Raw genomic sequence first — 21,414 nt, 5'->3', positions numbered from 1 at the left:
TTCCATTAATATCTTCTGCAGGAAATCGGAGTACCCAAGGAAAAGCCATTATACACTGGGTTGACACTCAAACGTTAAATAACCTTCACCATCACGACCCAAATTGTAATCGGAGTATAAATGTTGTTTGATGTCCCCCGCCAGTGCTTTTGGATGTGAGACAATTTACCCCCCGCACTGGCCCTGCCACGTGTTGGGACCATGCGGGATTTTAGCAGCAAACTTTATTCTATTTTCCCAAAATGGCCGCTTCAACGCAACGTCCGCTCGCAAATTGATGCCGAACCGACGGTTCTCCATAAATTGACGTGCAGCTCCATTTTATATTTTACTTTGTCCGTTAACATATTGGTCCAATGGTCCCCCTCGCGATCCGTTTGATGTTTCTGTAACTTCAATTGTCATTGAGCCATTATCAGTCGTAGGCTAATCTGCCCAAGCCAACGTTGTGCCCTTCACGGAGTTTTCTGTTTGCAGTTGCTGAGTGTTGTTTGTTTCACTTTATTATCTTGATTTGCTTTATTATTTTGATAACCCCCAAGTCTCCCCTGCAAATGAGTCTCTTTCAGGGTCTCTTTGAATTCGCACTTAGTGTTAAACAAAATCAACTTGAAACCTGCTTTATTTTACGCATCTTTATTCAACAGGTGTAGTTTACACACAAAACGACAGTACAGCAATCACAACAGCAGTTCCTTAATCAAATTATAACACAGCGCTATGCTATCCCATACACGAAAATTATAACAATCCGTCTTCATGCAAACCATTAAACTGTTTATATAACATACAGCATATACATACAGACTTTGTATGTAGGTCTACCAGGTACATACAGCATACTGTATATGGAACATAATACACATTTTGTTTGGGTTAGATCGCGTAAATATGTCAATGTGTCGTTAAACCCGCCACCACACGACACAGCCAATTAGTAATGCTTAGTGTCATGTAAACAGAACGTGGCCAATTCGTTACTAGTACAGCATACCAGTGTGTTGAGCAAAGCCACAACATTTACAATCCGTGTACGACGTTTCGCCAGTAATTACAACTAGCTTCAGGTAGATGCGATGACGTCACTTGTGAACCCTTCTTGCGCGAAGTGGGGGGGGGGGGGGTTAATGAACGCATATAAATGACTGTGGGTATCCATTGCCGTTTGTGTTATCTATATGGTAATCAGCGTACATTATGCGTGCGTATTATGGAAGCCCATTGTTCTTGTACCTCCTGTCGATTGCGTGTACTAAAATTGTCGTACCAACGGTAATCCTCTATTTAAGTATGGTGACCTGTATAGGCATGCATTTAAACAATGTATTATTTGATGATTCGATTCCAAGCAGAACTAAGTCTGTAGCTATCTGAACGGTTACAATTATTTTTTTTATAGATTTTCTAATTAGTCTTGGCCAGTAGTAACTAGTTTTGCACAGAACTTCAACATTATCAAAATCCATTGAGGCTGGCGTGTTCTGCCACCGCCGACAGTTGCATTTTGAGAGTTTTTAATATCTATTTGGTTTTCTTTTAGTCTCGTGCTGATCATTCGTCTTGTTTGCCCAACATAGCATTTGCCACAAGTGCAATTAATCCGATACACACCTTCTGTTGATAGCTTTGGTAATACATATTTTGTAGCAGATAAAACATTTTGTATTTTATGTACCGTGCCAAATCTGACTCAGATGTTTTGTTGCTCGTGTTATTTGATTTTGTTTTGGCATTCAATGCCCTGTTGATTTGTACATCATTGTAACCGTTCAATTGCGGTGCTTCTTTAACATGTTTAATTTCACTTCTCAGACTATCACCATCTGACACTTTCTTAGCCCGATGCAAGAGCGAGCGTCTTGATGAGAGCGGATTTCTGTGCGGGGTGATGGTGTGACTGCAGTAAGATAGGCGTCAGTGTGCATTTTATTTCGGTAAACGCTGTGTGTTATTTTACCATTTCGACCGCGCCATAGTAGAATATCCAGAAATGGTAGAGTTCTGTCAGCTTCCACTTCCGTGGTGAACTGGATGGATGGTTTTTGTGAGTTGAGATGATTGAGAAATTCGTTTAGTGTATCTTTGCCATGTGGCCATACCACCAATGTGTCATCCACATATTTAAACCAAGCAGAGGGTTTTGGTGTGCTTGAAGCTATTGCTTTTGTTTCAAAATCTTCCAAGTACAAATTCGCTATCACAGGAGACAAATAAGAGCTCATTGCTGCTCCTTCCTTTTGTTTCACGAAGTCACATTTCCACAAGAAATAGGTGTTCGTTAGACAGTGTTCAGCTCATCGTGGGATATCTTTGGCTAAACCTGTGTTCGTTACCGGTGTCGGAACCCTCGTGAACAGAGAAGTCACATCAAAACTATACTAGTAACGAATTGTCATGTTCTGTTTACGTGACAAACCTTACTAATTGTCTGTGTCGAGTGGTGGCGGATTTAAAGACATATTTATATATTTACGCGATCTAACCCAAAAACCCTCTATTAAGGATGATATTGGTCGCGAAAGCCTACGTGTTAAACTGTATATGGAACATTCGCTTATACAGTACTGCATGTACGCTTGTAAATATAACGTATACATATTCATAAAGAACACAAACGATATGCGTGCAGCTGTGCATATAAATATGCACCTCCGTTTAGCACGGTTGGCCATGTAGGGTGCGAAAGAAGTTCAACATACAGATGTGTCAATGATAATGTATGTGCCACAGCTATATCAACACTGCCAAAACGCGATTGCCGCTGCTCAGACGACAGCAGAAGTCTTGTGAAAATTATATTCAGATATATTTCTGCCCAGAAGAGGTGCCCCTTGGCCGTGTCAGTTTCTAGGCCTCAGGAGTAAGACAATGAATAAGATAATCATTTTTAGTCTCATGCAATTCGACATGGAGAAAGGAAAATTTGCCATGTTAACTTATAATATTGTGTACAGTGTGATTTACAGTTAAGTTTATTTTTACTAAAAGATCAACGATGACATTTTGTTCAGGCTATTTACTCTATCCTCCAGTGTTTTAAGAGTTAAACCCAACAAAGGTTCTTGCGATGACAGTTGCTGCCCATCAATATCTAAATCGCACTCGGCATCTGAACGCCAGGTGACACTTCATGTTCAAGTTCAAGTTCATTTATTAGGTATAGCCCTGTGAGCCTTACGGCTCTTGAATCATCTACTGGCATACAACGTCATCAATTATACAGAAGTTAATATCAGTGAAGGTCTGAAATTGGGAGTGACATGGAATGGCTTATTCTTACAATAATACATATTAAGGGAAGTTTTATATCCCCCAGGTCAGTATATGGCAAGCTTTTTGGGCTTAACTTCCCATGGAAATTGTCATGGAGAAATTTAACTGAGGGCTACATACAGAGATCGTTCAATTGAATGAAACGCACAAAGGATATTTACAATTTCCCTACAAGGCAGCCACAGAGCTAATGTTAGCAATGCTCTTCAACGTAAGTGCTTTGCAAGCATTCTACATTACTCTTTGGGTTTTGAGTGTCAAGTTACAGTAGCATACCAGGAGGCATAAAACAAGACGCATTCTAGAAACTTTAAATAACAGTCACCCGTCACGTTAAAGAAAGCCATGGGAAGAGACACAAACGAATGATTCGCAATAACCATTAATTACCACAACCGCCAGAAGACGGGACTGCCACTTCATGGGTAGTGAGTATTTTGTTCACTGTCATAGTTGACGCCAAAGAGCCTCTCTTGTCCCAGTGACCGTGGAGAAGTGGCTCATCGCTGGTGGTGGCCAAGCGCAGTGGAGACAAAAAAACACTCACCCCCAAGTACACCACACTTTCACGATTTAAGTGAAGCCCATTTTTTGCAGCATTCAAGTATCTCTGCTGAGGCCATCACAATTTCTTTGTCTGTTTGTTGTCCTTCCCCCACACCTCCAATTAGCGGGGTTGGCTACGTACGGTGTGAAAGAAGTTCAACATACACACATTCGACACACTTGAAAGCTAATGATTTAATAATCTATTGTACATGTGGATGGGATGTGAACCCAGCATCTCAGCATGAGTTCTCTCAGCCGCTACGCCCTGCTGCTTTGGAAATTTCTTGAACGTAACGCACCGTGGAGAATACAATCCTGGGCTACGGTGATAATGCCGTAACAATTATTCTACCAACCAAAAAGTACAACGTACAGTCGGCGTCAAATGGACTTTGGGAACCCAGTGACTGGCAACTCCAGTTGCAACAAATGCACCACAAACTACGGCATAGGCAGTGTCGTGTATGCTCAGTGGGACGACTGGACTCTGAATGTGGGATCTCAGCAGGGATGGCTCAGTGCTCAGTGCTCTGAGTGGCACACGAGGGGGAGTCCACACACAGCGTCAACATTCACCGTGCTCCGAGCGCCTCGGAAGACGGCCACGAACGAGCAAGCGCTTCTCGTTGAGAAGATCGCCGCTGTAACCCCCCAGCGTGCGTGTGCACTCATCGTGAGCTGTGGGACGTGACATTACTCCATGTCCAACAATCACATTTTGCGTGTCTGTTTAGGATCATCTCATTCGTACTGACAGAAGTGGGTGGCTGTGAATGAGAGGAGCATTCCACAGCATTTTTGTTGTTTTTATGCTTTGATACAAAGCTTTTTCGCAATTCTCATGCCCTTTTACAGTAAGATTTTTAAAACCTTGGGCTCCGAGGGGCAAATACACAAATCCCGTAAAACAAATCCTTAAAAAATAAAGAAATTCACTCTTACCACGTAAAATCTTAATGTACGTTAAAACACAACTATTTTAGGAGTAGAACCTCTTACGCACTATTAATGTATGGTATTAACAACAACGACAACTAAATAAAAGCTAACGAAATACCACTGACATCGTGGCCCCACCCATCAAGCCGTGAAGGAACGCCGCGATTACTGCGACTCTCACGGCCGTTCTCAGCGGTAAGCTCAGCTTTGGTGTTGCGTAGGATGCGATTCACAATGCCACAGTGCTAATTGTCTCGGCCTAGAGACTACACGCTAAACGGACTGGTACAAAATGAACAGGCGAGGGTGTTCATTTAATACCAGCAGGAGCAGAGTATAATTGTTGAGGAGCGTGCTGCTCGAACTCGTGACTGGAGCCCCTTGCCCTGATCTCCCTTGCCCGACCCTCACGCTTGGCAGTGCTCTCTGCAAATAATGATTCTCCACAAGTCATCCACCCGGATACACTGTCCGGTGTGTGACGGTGCTCCCCCAGAACATACGACGACGACGACGACTCGATGTCCGAGGAAGGAGGAGGCAGAGTCACAGTGATACAACTCCGGACGCAATCGCCTGGCTCAACCACCCTCATTGCAAAAGTGCAGTTGTTGCTCTACAGCAGCATGAGCCCTACGAAGAAGTAATCCGACGTATTTACAAATTTTGTCAAAATTACAAACGAAATTCATATTTTGCCTGACATTATCGGTTACCGGGCAGTGATCGTTTCATTTATTACGCTTTAGAACCTGGTGAGATCACAGGTGGTTGAAACCCAGATGCAAACCCAGTGCTCCGAAACAGTCCTTATAAGCCCTCTCAGCCACCTCTCTACACGACATTATTTATATGACATCTCTGTATATATCTATAGACATCTCCATAACGCTGGGAAAATGAACACCGCACTAAAAATGAGAGAGTCGGGACTGTGACATTGTGAACGTGCACACACAGCCGTCGTTCGCTTTACCGTCTCGCTCAAGCGTGCCGCTCGTTAAATCCAGAAACGAAGCAGAGCTGCTCATGGTCCGTAGGGCAGCGGGCGGCGCTTCGGGGCAACGCAGCGTCTAAGCCGCTGGGCACCGTGCTGCCGACTGTGCTTAACGGCCGCTGCGTTGTTCTCTACGGACTCCTGAACTGCAATAGAGTGTTGGGGACGAATCACGATCCCATGCAATGGCAGGCAAAGGTGGATTTGCGAACACAGACAGACGTCAGATGTCCATTCACTGAGGCCACGACTCTCCGAGTTGAGGAGTGGTAACTGGCCATTAGCAAGTGATCAATCATTCACAATTGGCTTTGAGTGTTAAGTATAATTGTCTGTTACCAATTCCGTAAGGAAAAAAAAATGCTTGTGAGAATGCAACGTTTGAGTTCATTGCAATCAATATGAGTAATTGTGATTTCTCCGACCATTGCATATTCTGAGATGTTATGTATGAGTGGTGTGCAGATTAGCGGTACAGTGTAGTACATTTTCCCATACAGAGACAACAAACTACGATACATATTTTACATTGAACATATTATTTACGTTTAAAATATCTATTTTTATAATGCCCATTTTTTTTTCATTCTAAACTACAACTTAATAATAAACAACATCTCCCACAGGGAGTTACTACAACCAATGGTTGTGTGTATATACACATTGTATATATGGGTCTGTATATATGGGTCTGTATATATGGGTCTGAGGGGCTGCTTGGTTCCATGGGTCAGTGCTCTAAGAGACCCGAAGTCAACTCGTAACTCCTCGTCGTCATTGCTACCAAATTATTGGCACGAATTTGTTTCGAGATAAATCCACTTTACGTTTCTTCTCTATAAATAAAAGTAAACTCATGGAGACGAAACATAAAAAAAAAATGTGTGATATCACGGTCACACAGTGCGTGCACTCAATTAGCACATGGATTACATTTAAATGACAACGTTAGCAGCTGAAAAGTAAAATGATCTTGGCGACGTAGACGTTTGAAAAGCCATGGGTCGAGATGAAGCATGATGAGGAATCCTGGGATTGGTGTTAATGCGCCCGAAACGAATAACAAGGCAGTTCCGCATGACAGATTCTGACATTACTCCCACGAGGGCTTTATCCGTGGGAGGGGGGGGGGGGCTTTAAATATTTAAACAAAACAAGTGGGCAAATATCCCAATCTGGTACGCATGGGTGACTTTGCTATTTTCAATATTACTTCCGTGAAAGTCAAGTGAAAGTGAAGTTAAGGTCAAGTTAAGGTCAAGCTAAACAGTGGACAATAGGAAGGTGCACGACGGATACAAGAGAATGGAGTTTTGCGAGCTCCATTATTTCCCGTTGGATTGAAGTTTAGCGACCGTATAGACACTCAGACATACCAATCAAGTTTAGCGATCGTATAGACACTCAGACATAACAATCAATTCAGATTGTCCATGTGCTCTATTCAAGGTCAATAAAAACCAGGACATAATAACAATAATATCTGACAATATCAAAGAGGGGAAGAGGCTACGTGGAAATACAAATCACTGTTTAGATTGGTGGATTACCAATACCAGGATGGATTGCGTCCTCGGAACACGTACATGTTTCCTTAGACGGCTACCTCCAAACGAGGGGCGATCAGGGCAAACCCAGGACAGGTGGCAACCCTAAGAGCAGCACGTGTAACAAAGTGGCTCACGATCAGTAACTGCCCACCGGCCTCTGCCTTCTTTTCTTCTTGCGTGGTCTCTGTGCCTTTTTCTTCAATCGGGCAAACTTACTGTTGAGCTTTTTTATCTCCTTTTTGAGCTGGGACACTTCGTCCCGGCTGCCGCTACCGCTTTTGCCCAGGAGCCCCTTCTCCTCCGCACACTTCTCGCGCTCTCGTTTGCCGCCCGGAGCGGCGCTCGCGGTGGCGGCACGCGGCGCCTGTGGAGTCTCTGGCGCCTCTGCAAAGGAAGCGATAAAGAGACACGTCACGTTCACAGAGCTACAAAACAGATGCCGTTTGTGCTGCTACTGTGAAGGTTTTTTAGCGGTCGTGCCGCGCGGCTCTCCGATGCGTTTTCAGGTCGGACGGCGTGTTGTTTGGCGCGATGTCTGACGTTTCACTCCACGTGCCGGGAGCTTATTCAGTAAGCTGATTATTCTGGAACTGAAAAAGCTCCCGGCCGGTTACAGAATGGCAGGTAAAGGAGGAAACGCGCCCGAACATGAAGAGGAGATGGAACGATGACATCGGCACATTTGCAGGAACACGTTGAAATGTTGCGGCGTGAGACCATGGTGAATGGTGATGCCTGGGGGTGACGTTCTTCCAGCAATGGATGAATCGTGGCTGATGATGGTGATGGGTGGAATAGTTTACTCGTTTTTGTTTACAAGGTACATGTTCCAAGAATGTACACTTTATAACTTTTATACCAACAACAGCATTGTAAAGTAAGGCATTTGCGTCTACAAACTCTGGCCTTCACTTTATACACGCGTCTATATGGCAGTATATGGCAGTATAAAGGCATGGCTCATATGAATACTTGTTGTAAAGTATAACTGTAATGTTGGTTTTGTAAAGACAACGACATGCATTATAAGCAGACAACACCACGAACATACAAAACATCGGCAGGGCCAAAACGAGACACAAAAAAGACAACAGAATGAGCGAAGCACAGCAACAATTCATATTGATGGACATTCCACATTCAATCGGCAGGGACTTGTTTCTCTAAATCAACCACTGCTGGCTCTCTCCACAAGTCGTGGCGTACGACGATGACGGTGTGGTGGTCATTGTTCATGTAATAACAAGTCCTGTAAGTCAGGTTTTTTTGTAGACTTTGGTGGTGCTGTAATTGCAACACACCGCTCACGATCTTATACCAAGTTCAAATCCTGCTCTGGGTTCGACTTGTCTCATCATCACTCCAGGGTGAATAAAATTGGTACCACTTTTTTGGAAGGTAAACAGGCATCCTTTCGATAGGTTCGATCACTGACATTAGAATATCAAATTTATTGATGATGGTAGTGATCGCGATTGTTATAACGATTGCTACAAGTCAGGTTTCTATGGAGTAGTGACTAAAGCTTCCGTATATTTGGACGCTCACAACAGAAGGGCTTTGACACCAGCACACATTGGCAAGTTGTTGTGAACGTCGCCACAGGGACTTTAACTTCACGGAAGTATTCATAAAGTCTGAAGTCAGCAGGACTCTGACTCAAACCAATTCAGCGGCGAGACCTGCTCAGCCCCCGCCGATTGCAAGCGTCGAGATGGTAGAAACGGTGCGTAACATAATAATCGCGTGTGCTGTGTCCGTCTCTCACCGGATATTGTGAAGAGGGTCGGTTTGCTGCGAATCGCATCCACTTTCTGGGCAGCCACCTGCAGAGTTTTGGTCAAACAGCAGTGTCACAAACAAATTTCGTCACTCCAGCCTCTCACTCGCAGCTCGAGAATAGGCACAGAATAATCATCCCATCTCAACCGAAACACGTTGCAGTGTAACTGTTTGAGACATGTGTGAGCGTTAGGGTTTCTTATAGCGCTGGGAAAACTCATTGTGCAAGGAATGCTCGTTTCCCATGGGAACTTGGTTACACCACAGCAACCTGGTGACTACAGCAACAACAAGACGTGAACAAAGCAATCGTTCATCAACATCACGGTACAACCAGCACAGAGAATACGAGGATAATAGAATGCCACGTACAAAAAAACACATTCATAAAACTGCGTCTGTAAAACAGAGCAATCAAATACACGTACATGTGAAAGGGCATCTGGAGTCCAAACATGATTTAACTAAAACAGAGATAAGCAAGGTTTTGATCTCAAACATTTGGCTCTAGCCAGATATTTTGGAGGAGAGCAGTAACACCGAATGCATTTGCACCAGGTGTGGCTCACGCAACGCGTGAATCGCCATTAATCATCAGTAATCAGAGGGCAGTGGTGGCATCGCGATGATGGACCACTGGGAAACCCGACATGAAACACCCCCCGCCATGCGGGGCGGAATTTTAATTGACTCCTGCCATATGGTTGGTGATTGATGTTGGCCAAACATTTCTGATACATTCTTGAGATGTATTATCATGGGTGGCAACAACAATAAAACCAAAATCCAAAATCCAGGGGAATATCGAGATGGGATGGAAGACTGTAAGTCACTGTCTTGTTCAACTGAACAATGGGTTGGCACTCATCACGACAGCCAAGTAAGTTAAAGTTGTTTTTGTTTAACCCAGGCTTGATATCTCAAGAGACCGGGATAGAGCCTCATTTTTAAGAGTGACCTGGGGCATCAGTGTGCCAGTCGGGGGCGATGATTGCTGCTGTGTGTTTAATGCTCGTCGCTCACAGCATTTGCCCCACAAATCCATGAAGGCTATACAGGGGGTCTCTGTCTCCGTCCGGTGTACTGGTGGTTACCTGCACAGTATAATCGCCAGGCTTCAGATCTCTGAATGTGTGAGAGGCAAACTTCTCATTCACCTGTTCCTGTTGTGGAAACATAAGCATTGCAATGTTTTTTTACTGCTCGCAAATCCATAAACCACGAGCTCTGGAGGAGCAAAGTGGTGGAAATTCCACGTTCGATGATGTCGATGATGGCTATGCAAATGATGATGGCCAGAAAGGTGATGGCCACAATGTAAATCATAATAATGATATTCACAGTGATCACAATGATGAGTGTAACATGCTTATCTATGTTAGTTCTCAGAGCTGGAACATTGCCAATTTAAGTACAATTTTTTTTATATACAGTGGTTATTTTTGTACTGACCAGTCATCGGTGCCCAGGCTGAGACCCTCAATGCACCAAATTTGAGATCCTGGTGTGAGTTCGTGCTGACTTGGACCCAGCCACTGTCTCTGTGCTCTAACGTGGTCATGCCAAGCCCTCTGTGCCACATGGCCACCTCGATTTCCCAATTTCTCAAGCCATGTTCCCAAAGTTGACGTGATATGGTGATACCATGATATATTTGTACGATATATCCACGAAAATCGTAAAATCTATATTTCTCAATATCATATCGTGATTATGAATTATTTGATTCTATATTATTTCCAAAAGTTTTTTTTGACGTAACAAACACAATCACTCAAGTTGTAAACAAAACATTGCTAATGAGTGCTTTACAAAGATTTTCTGGGAGCAGTTGACAGTAACAATGGTTATGATGTCGTAACTCCGTTGAACACGTCGGAGGCTTTCGCAACCAATATCATCCATAATAGAGGGTTTTTTGGGTAGGATCGCGTAAATATATAAATGTTTTGTTAAACCTGCCACCACCCGACACAGCCAACTAGTAATGTTTGCCACGTAAACAGAAGATGCCAATTCGTTACTAGTTCAGCACACCGGCGCGTTGGAGAGTAAATCCACAATGTCTTAACTGTTGGAGCTATCGTAAATGATTACCGTAGCTTACAGCATGGGCATGATAAGCATTACCGATTGGAAAGTTAGAACGGAAAGACTTATGGCAAGCCAACGTCGAGTGAACACACGAATCGAAGAAGACAGTTGAGTAACCTCTATCTGTACTGAGCGTACTGGGATATTGAACTTCTTTCGCACCTTACGTAGCCAACCGTGCTAATCGGAAGTGACGGTTGTGGCAATGAAGTGCAGGGCGGTGCGGGGGCCGGGGCAAACCACAACTTAAAACCAATCCGGCAGCATCACATCTGACACCGCGACATCGAAGCGTGGGGCCCCCCAAAGCACAGGGCCCGGGACGCTCGCCCCGATTCACTGTAGGGAACGGCTTTGGTCGCTCATGCCCGGACGTCGCCGTTGGCGCGGGAGAGGACGAACGAGGCTGGGCGCGGCGAGCCGCCTGTGGTCTCACCCCCTGGACGGTGGCCATGGCGAAGATCCTGGGGAACCAGGCGTAGAAGTCGGGCACGTCGCTATCGGGAGGCTTGCCCAGGTACAGGTTGTACCTGCGCACCCGGTGTACGGGCGTGGCGACCCAGAACTTCACCGTCGCGGTCGAACCGTCTACGGAGGCGTTCACCTGCGCCGGTTTCCAATCTGGAACGGAGTTGGCACGGCGCACACCGTCGTCAGAGATCGGGCATCGCCACCGCCGTCGCCACAACACATCGACGTCGCAAAGCTGTGAAGCTTCGCGTCGTTCTCCTGACGAACGGATCATCGACCACGCGTCAGACAGCCCAGTCAGATCCATTTACAGATACCCAACTGATTTCTAATGTATCCTGTTACATCCTCAACGGGTGATTGAAAACGGCCGAATCAACGGGTCCATATCTTACGGAGGAGAGCTTTAAACGACTTCATGAATGTAGTGAGATGGGTGCGAGAGGTGTAGTGGATTTGAAATAAGATGTGGTTTTCTCCATAACTTGTGATTATTTGTTAGTGAGATACATTGGCTGGAGGCCCTGTTTGCCAGTGGTGTTACTGCTACCTCAGGTTGGTGCGTGCGTGCGTGCGCGAGTTACGAACGGGCAGAGTTAGTCTCACCGGGTATGCAGAAGTCCTCAAGGCTCGGGCCTTCAAGACTCAAAATCTCCTCGCAGCCTTTTGGGGAAGAGAGTGACAGGAGCATCACGTGATTACGCCCACGGCGGGCATGGAGCGCACGGCAGGTGGCTGCTGACATCATTGGGCACCAGAGTTGAGAGAGTCTCCTCCGCTGATTTGTGACTCTTCTCGAAGCACTCGGGTTGGTACCGAAGCTCGTGTTGGAATCGCCCTCTTGTGCTCCCCTCTCTCTCGATTTGGTGAATTCACGGTCAGGAAACCCTCTTGCACTCACGCCCCACGTCAACTGCGGCCACATTCGCAGCTCTGTTATTTGACAACTGTGAATTCTCGAGTCTCATTTATCCTTTCTTTGTAAAAAAATATTACCATTGCTGTTTCTTTTTTGCTGTATTACTCCGTTGCTTTGTTTGAGTTTATATATAATTGAGGGGTTCGTAGTATTGAATTCAAGTGACATCTAGTTTATGTACGACTGCGTCTATGTACGTGTGTTTAATATGTCTACCTATGCAACTTCCTCTGAAAATGTCTGCAATTGCTGACCCCAGATTAAGGGCTGGACAGAGAGGTCCACAGCTCATTGGGTTCTTCCGCCTAAATTCAAACATCTACGTCTCTATGTATCTTCATGTCACGCACAAAATACTCGGTAACGAATGATCAAAACAGGCTAAATGGGACCCTTCTCCAAAAGTGTCTCTGGACCCAGCAAGGCTTTGTGGAGCAAGCAACGCATAATCGACGCATCACGCGTTCACGGGCAGCGCCCTTCAGTGACGTTTTCTTATCCTGCAGTTTTATCGCGGCTATTTCGTATCACGGAATGCGTGGGTGGTTATACAACACGATGTGCATGTGAGCTACCCGTCGCTGGCTGGCTGGACCGTGCGGAATCAGTGTGCATCGCCACCACGGGGCGAGGGGGTGGCGTGGAGGACGCATGCAAATGTGACCCTAGGAAGGAAGGAAAGTCTCGAGCGAGGCGCGCACACGCAAATCGGTATGAGGAACTTCAAAAGGTCAACCGTGAGCTGTTAGCTCGGGGCCTGACTGAACATACAGCGACACGCCGTAAAAGCAAATAACGCGATGATTCATTTTAAACTCCGCCGCCACCGCCGCCGCTGCCGTCCCAGCGGTTCTGCGAGCTCGCCACTGGGTCGGCACTTGCACTCCCACCGGGCGGTCCTCGCACACAAGCCACGGAAAGGAGACGCCGCTTCAAAGTGATGCGCTTTGTAAGAGCCAGCACACCGTGGCAGTCCTCAGTTGCTGAATGTTAGAAGGTCACACCTCCGATGAGCAAGGTTGGCTACGTACGGTGCTAACGAAATTCAAGATAGATACACAAAAATACCTCGTTTGTTCCTTGTGCAATATTCATCAAGGGCCCTGTAGCCCTTCTCTAGAATGTCGATGTTTATTTTGCTGCTGCTGCTGTGCTCCTGCAGCGCCACAGATCTCCTGTGCAGAACTGCCGGGCAACTGGCTCGGTAGGTTCTTCCGTGTAACAAATAATTTTAACTTCAACTTATGTTATTATAAGAATCGTCAAGTTTGTTGGCAATGTGGCACAGTGTCGTGATTTCAAACTGTTGTCAGGAGTACACTGAGCCGATCACCTTCGTGGGTTCGTGAAATTAACCAGTTTATGGGACGACAACGAAGATTGTCCACGGACATGAATGTTAGTATGAGGGCATACTTTGATTTTGAACAATAATGATGATTAAATAAACTTTTATAATCATATATAATAAGCCTAAGGTTAATTAGAAAATCTTGGCGATGGTACCCCCATGTTTAACTTGTGAAAGAGACCAAAATGACATATCCCCTGGCAAAATAAATGATGCAGTTTTATTAGTTTAAAATCCATTGTACCATACCAGTGGCACAATGCAGACCGATCGTTTAATATTTCAATGTAGGAGTCACTTTGCAAACATTAATCTGATATTGGCTACGTTATTTATAGCAGATGACTAAGCAAAGTACACTCTATTCTGTACATGGACACATGTAATTTGAATATTGCCCCATCATTGAATGGCACATTGTGATGTAACATCACAGCACAGCACCCTACTAATTTGTATAAATCCGGCTGGGTGACACTGTACTGAGGATACTGCACTCACAACCAGAAGTCTACAAAGTTAAATTCCCAACAAGGGGGACAAACTCACTCCGGTATCCTTCTAGGGTCGACAATATAATCCTTCGCTCTGTCATGGGAATGTGGAATTTCCACCACTAGTTCAGGGCCATCAAAGAAGAGGAGCACCACCCCATGCTCGCTTGAGCAGGGGAGACACTGCGACTTTAACACGGTGGGAGTGGAAAATCCGTTTAAAAATATCATGGGTGAAATAAGTAATTTTTTTAATCACGTTTAATTGCTATAATCATCAGCTGTGGTATATCCACTGCTGGATAATGGCCTTCCCACATCTCTTGGGACGAGTTTGATGCCACAATCCGCATCACTCCTGCGCACGACTTGATCTCATTGGCGCTCTGTGAGCGGCGCTCATTCTCTTGTCCGTGTTTATGATGAGCAAGTCCGGGCCATGGGTGGCAAGGCGAGGTTTAAAACAATTACCGGTAGGTTTGAAAAGGTTTAAATAAAAACCTCAATATCCCGAAGAGCCAGTTAGGATGAGGTTTTGAGGTTTATTATAAAAAGACGCCATTTTGGTTTTTGCAGGAAGTCTGACAGAAGTAACGGACTGCGGAAGGCCGGAGCCCAGAAATGAGAAATCTTGGCATTACCTGAGTTACTCGCGTCATCAAACGAACCCAATTTCCACCGCGAGCAGGATCATGGATCAGGACCTGGATGAGGATTTACTCGATTCCAAAAGAATGTGATAGTGATGTCGTAATTGTGATGGAGAACATTGGAGTGGCCGACGAGGCGTCGGCGAATGCAGGGAAGGCCAGAGGACGCTCGATGGGCCAGTTTTGGCACTACTTCACCGATGATCCGGAACCGCACAAGTTGAAGAGTGCCGTCTGCAAACATTGTCGCACCAGATTCAACCATCTCAAGAAGAGTGAGCGGGCGATGAGGCACCTGAATGCATGCGCCGCTTTTCGGAGGGCAACGAATAGCACCGAGATAGATGATCGTCCCGAGTGGTATGCGTCGAACAAGAAGTGGGCGAAGCCATTGAAGAAAAGTGGCAGCTCAACTCCATCCACATTGAGCGCTTCGTCGTTGGAGCAAGGATCGATCAAAGATTACCTAATACCCAAGCTCGATAAGCAAACGAAGGAGAAGTTCGAGCAGGCCATAGCAATGCATTACTTTGTCTCGGGCACGTCGTTCCAGCGGGTCGAGGAGGGTAACCTGGTGATGGCTGTGAAGGCCCTTTGCCCAGATGCAGTGCTGCCGAACAGGAAGAGGCTGGTCGAACCATTGCTCGACAGGGCGTACATCGACATGAAGGAGAAGGTTGACACCGTCCTGGACAATAAGACCGTTTGCCTGACATCTGATGCATGGTCAAACATCAAGAATGATACGTTTGTGAACTGCATGGTCACATCGCCGTCCACAACGTTGTTTCTCGAGTCGGTGTCCATTGGAGAGCAGGGCCACAACGCTGACTGGATCGCCTCGGATCTTTAACGTGTGATGGCGTCCCATCCGAAGACTACATTCGCTGGCGTGGTCACAGACAACACATCCACCAACAAGAATGCGTGGGAACAGCTCTCGAAGGCTCACCCATCCTCCTATTTCCAAGGCTGTACGTCGCATGGTCTGCATTTGCTTGTCAAGGACATATTCTCTGCCACGAAGACGAGGAAAGCCAGCCAATCAGAACACACATACCCGATCGACTATCCTTTCGCGTACCTGCTTGAGTTCATCGTGGGGTGCAAGGACACGGTCAATTTGTTTCACAACAGTCACATTCTCAAGGCACAGCTGCAGGCTGAACAGAAGATCGCTGGCGTTCGAGCTTTGGTCTGACCGGCTCCTACACATTGGGGAACGATCAAAGGCTGTTGCGAGACGATGTTATTGTCAGTGAGGATTCTGCATTTCATTGTCGCAGCTCGCGACTTCATCAAGGGGACGGCAGCTCAGAAATCCGAGCGCATGCGAAGCAAGACCATCATTACGAGCGACGACTTCGTCTCTCTGTTTTTGAAGTCCCTTGCCATTCTCACGCCAATCGACGCATTGATTGTCGAATATATCTATCCGATTCCGTACCAGTCTCTGAAGTCTTGCCGGATTTTCACGCCCTCCCTGCTGAGTTTGCTAAACTGCACAAAGACGGTCATGCGAGCACTAAAGAGATCAACTAGCTGATCAAGTTGGCAGCAAGTCGCTTTCAGTTAATGTACGGAAAGGCCCATGGACTAGCGTATCTGTTAGATCCTCGCTTCATTGGAGAGGGCTTGAGCCCGGAGACACCGATCAATGATGAGACGGCGGTTGATGGCAACATCCTCTGCAGCCTCGGAGCACAACTTCTCAACTATGGGCCTCATACACAGCAAGCTCGGTAACAGCTTGGCGCCCAGTTCGGTGGAGAAGTTGGTCTACCTCAAGAGCAACTATGTCCGAGGGCGACGACATGGACTCGAGAGAGGAGGACTAGTACTGATCTGGGAGTATTGCGAAAAAAAAAAACATGAGGTTTATTAGGATTAATAAGGTTTATTAAGGTTTGAACCTTAAACCTCAAATTCGGATGTGAAAAAAATTGTTTTTTTCCATCCCTGGTCCTGGCTGGCAGTATCCATTGGCTGAAAACCTGTCTTCATCGGGTGGACATGGCTATGTTGATGTTTTTCTTTTGATGAAGTTCAGCTTTTTTGAATATAACATGAGGATGTGAAATAGGATCTCGTCGTGGCTTTGCGCCCAGGTGTTAAATGTCAAATGCTAAATGTCAAAGCTGCAGCTGCTTCCTGCAGTCACGAACCAAGGAGCAATACGACAGGTATGTGGTGTCACGGCGTGTGCATATTAACCCTACACGCGGTTAAGTACAAAACGAGAAAATGAAAAACAATTATTAAATAACGAACTACAACTGGAAATGGGTTACTTTGACTGCACACAAAACGTATATAATAACACGCTGTTTATATTCTTGGAACACACATTTCAACTTCAGTGTAGCATTACTTTATTTATGATTTATTGGATGTGTAATGAGAAAACGAGAGGCTGAATATAAACATGCTTTGACTAGGAAAGTGACAGATACAAGAAGCTCGGGCAGACAGCAAATTAAGTTACATAAGCAATTTGAATAATTGGATGCAACTGGGAGGAGTATCCGATGCCAATTTGTTGAATACATATGTACGCATGTTGAACTTCTTTTTCACTGTATGTAGCCAACCGTGCTAATCGGAGGTGTGGAACAGAGCTGAATGGAAACAAGACCACGATCACCGGCGTCTTTGAGAAAGGACACACGGCTCATGGAGAGAGAGAGAGGGGGGGATTATTTTTGGTAATAATGCCATTGTGTTAGTTTAGGAACACCTCACCGAGTCTCAAGACTGGCTCAGTAGGGCTCTGTTTGGGATGTTTGGAAAATGCTTGGTTAATGAGGATATTATTTGCATGTGGGAGGACTGTCCGGACAAAACGGTAAAAAAACATCCAAACATTCGTGCAGATAAAAGTCCTTTAACTGCTTGCTGTTTAAGATCCACTGCCCATCGATTAGCCCTGCAGATAGGTGATTCCCTTTGCGTGAACCACCAACCCTGCTTCCAATGCCCTGGACTACAGGCATCCGCCACCACGTCCTGACGAAATTTAATTCCACAATAGTTTGTGTGGCATTGCAATTATGACAACAAACAGAGAAGGGCGGCACTGGCAGAGGTCTCGACTGACAGCTAGCGTTGTTGTGAAGTACAATTCCTGGTCGGGTGTCTGACCGGACAGTGTCATTGATCCAGGGTTAGTAAAATGAGTACCGCTTTGTGGGAAGACAACATTGACTATCTGCGTCGGTTGTCCACTCCATGCTGCGTGTGACCCTCACCGGCATTGATTTGCATGGCTGTGGCCCTCCATCTTTTGGATTTCCAATTGCCTCTGCTCATTTATATCTCGTCGATTTAGAAACATCACGAGTAAATTGATGTATATGATGATAGCAGTCTGACATTACGATGGCTGTGTGCCCTATAAATGTATTTTCGAGTTTGCGCTCTGTTTTTCGATCACGTGATGCACAGTTTTCCCAACTCTGCCATTCCCTGGGTATTCTCAGGCGATCACCCTATGTTCATCATGGAGATGGTCGTAGCAAAATCATCAGCTCACTCGAAAATCAGGTCGTAACATCAGATCTGTTTTGTCATAGCCCCACCTTTTCCATTGGTACCTCTTCCATTAATTGTCCATTGGGGCCTGCCCAAGGATCACCGTTAAAGGGCCCCATAACTGGTTGTACTCATTTAGCATTACTTAATGCCCGTTCCATCACAAGTAAGGCGTTTGTGGTGAACAAACTTATCACAGGCCACTGCCTTTACTTCCTATGTCTGATTGAGGCCTTGACTATTTTGTACTGAACGAAGCCACTCCATCTGGTTTCTCTGATTGTGAGAATCCACATTAATCAGGAAGGGGAGGGGTGGCCTGGCTTCATTTCATGCAAATTCTGCATTTGTAAAAACTGTCCAACTGCCAACTTTTCAGTCATTTGAGCACCTCACGTAAGATTAGAGGCCAATTTGTACCCAGCTGGCATTGTTAATATTGCTCTATCACCCTCCAAGGTTAATTCATACATTCCTCTCAGAGTACTCTGAGTTCCTCCCGGTGGTGTGTGCTCGTTCAGCCTCACTATTTATCATAAAATATTTTTTAAAAACTTCGTACTTTTCATAACAACATTGCCTTGGCTAAACCCTCCTACATTACTGGTCGCATTGAAAATAGTGATAACAATCCTCGGGCCTTATTTTCCTGTATCAGCCAACTTTTGAATAAGGAACTAAATGTAATCTCCCACTCCTCTGCTGATTTCTATACTAAAATTCAACAGTTTTTTTACCATAAAAATTCCCCTATCCAGTCAAAATTCTTGCCTCCAACTCAGTTCGAGGGCACATTGTTTCCCGAGTTTCCCGCAATTTGAACTCCGGAACTCATGTCTTTATTTGCTGTTTCTCGACCTACCAGCTGTCCACTGGATCCCTTCATTTCAAGGCTGCTACGGGCCAATTCTGTTATACTGAAGCCGTTTATCCGCAGTCTTATCAACAGGTCCTTCAAAACCAGCACAGTATCTGACATTTTTAAGATGGCTGGGGTCTTGATCCCGAGCTTCCAGAAAATGTTCGCCCAATATCCAAACTTCCGTATTTGTCTAAAATTCTGGAACGAACTTTGGTCACTCGTTTACATCAGCACCTGGCCTCAAACGATGTAGTTGACCACTTTCAATCAGGGTTCAGACGTGCGCATAGCACCGAGACTGCTCTGGTAAGGGTTGTCAATGATTTACTTTTGTCAGCAGATAAAGGCGTTGTCAGCCGTATTGATCACGGGGTTCTCCTTGGGCGACTGGAAGTTTCAATGGGGATCTCTGACATAGCGTTGTTGTGGTTCCACTCTTACTTAAATAGTCGTAGGTACTACGTCACAAAGGATGGCTTTAGGTCACCAATTAGACCAGTTCTCCGTGGTGTTCCGCAGGGATCTGTGCTTGGCCCATCACTTTTAGCATCTACATGGCACCATTGGGTATTCTGCTCCAACATATTGGCTTATATTTAGATTGAAAGCTTTCGTGACTGCAGGGATTCATCTTCTTGGTTCTTTCGGTAAAGTCACGTAGAAGGGAAATAATAAAATAATAGAAATCAAACATAATAAAATACAATTATCACGACGTTTCGGCCACAACGCAAGCAGCCGTCCTCAGGTGAAGAACAGGTCTGTCGGAAAGACACTAACTGTGAGTGCGGTGGTGGAGCGTGGTGTTGTGGTGGTGGAGCGTGGTGTTGTGGTGGTGGAGCGTGGTGTTGTGGTGGTGGAGCGTGGTGTTGTGGTGGTGGAGCGTGGTGTTGTGGTGGTGGAGCGTGGTGTTGTGGTGGTGGAGCGTGGTGTTGTGGTGGTGCTCACTCACTGCGGGTGTGGTAGTGGACCGTCGTGTGGCTGTTCTGTGGGCAGTCGACGCCAGCAGGGGGTAGTGTCTGGATGGTGATGCTGTAGTTCACCCCCAGCCGCAGGTCGTGTGAGGTGAGCAGGAACTGGGTCTGTGCACCAACGCAATACCAGGGGCCATTGCAACACAGGGCTACCCGTCTAATCCATTGCCTCAGGCCTGTGCCAGTAAGCTCGTATCATTTCCCCATTGTAAGATGAAACGATAAGTCAGCTAACCGCTCGCATGATCAGCGGACACCTTGTAGCCCAGCACATTCCGGGTTGAAAAGAAATCGGCCAATAAGCCCCAACAAGCAGGGCCTTCTTGAAGACTCGGTGAGGAGGAATGCAGCTGTATTCATTATGAAATAATCAAGATAATCAAGCATCAAGATAATCAAAACATCGAAATCTTCCCCGTGCTCAAATGAGGACGAGGCTCTGTCCACCTCCCCTGGCGGCCCAGGCGCCAGCGGTGAAAATTCCGCATTTCTGTTGCAGAGTTCCATTTTGTCCACAGGACAACGGCCTCCGACTTCTCACAAAGTGGCACAAACACCGGTGGCACAGTGCGCGTGCACGTGCGTGCGAGTGAGCGCGCGTGTAGAGAAGTACGTACGTCCGGAGGCACCTTCCTGAGCAGCACCTCCCAGCAGGTCCAGCGCCCCATGTCTCCGGTGAGGCCAAGCAGCGTCACCTGGAAGCCCTTGAGGCGGTGGTGCCTGTGCGGACTGGGACTCCAACTCAGCCGCAGGGCGTCCCTGCCCAGCTGGGAGGGCCGCTCGGGGGAGACGGACACGGAGGGGTGCCCAGGCCCCCGTGGCCCCGAGCACGTGCGGTCGGGAGGCATGGGGAACGGGGTGCACCCTGGCCACGGCCACACACACGACCACGACAACAACAATTACGACGACGACGACGAGAAGTCAACGGCCAGCGCATCTCATCGCTCGAATTCGCAAGACAGCAAGCACGTGGAT

General features: G+C 46.2%; 1 protein-coding gene across 1 annotated transcript in view; it reads right to left on the bottom strand.

Moving 5' to 3' along the window:
* Positions 1 to 620: 620 nt before the first annotated feature.
* LOC133342492 (uncharacterized) overlaps positions 621 to 21,414 on the bottom strand; it is a 32,834-nt gene continuing 12,040 nt past the window's right edge. The window contains exons 3-10 of the mRNA XM_061551646.1: positions 21,054 to 21,301; positions 20,415 to 20,544; positions 12,262 to 12,318; positions 11,621 to 11,805; positions 10,185 to 10,253; positions 9,077 to 9,134; positions 7,525 to 7,692; positions 621 to 5,904 (exon numbers count right to left, since the gene is read on the bottom strand). Of these exons, the coding sequence (XP_061407630.1) occupies positions 5,789 to 5,904; positions 7,525 to 7,692; positions 9,077 to 9,134; positions 10,185 to 10,253; positions 11,621 to 11,805; positions 12,262 to 12,318; positions 20,415 to 20,544; positions 21,054 to 21,301 (1,031 nt within the window). The 3' untranslated portion in view covers positions 621 to 5,788. The remainder of the gene's footprint in view (positions 5,905 to 7,524; positions 7,693 to 9,076; positions 9,135 to 10,184; positions 10,254 to 11,620; positions 11,806 to 12,261; positions 12,319 to 20,414; positions 20,545 to 21,053; positions 21,302 to 21,414) is intronic.

This window comes from Lethenteron reissneri, chromosome 15 (genome assembly GCF_015708825.2).
Source record: "Lethenteron reissneri isolate LAM-NWPU_2019-01 chromosome 15, ASM1570882v1, whole genome shotgun sequence".
Taxonomy (NCBI): Eukaryota; Metazoa; Chordata; class Hyperoartia; order Petromyzontiformes; family Petromyzontidae; genus Lethenteron; species Lethenteron reissneri.
Note: the sequence above shows the minus strand (reverse complement) of the source record. Positions and strands in the feature narration are given on the sequence as shown.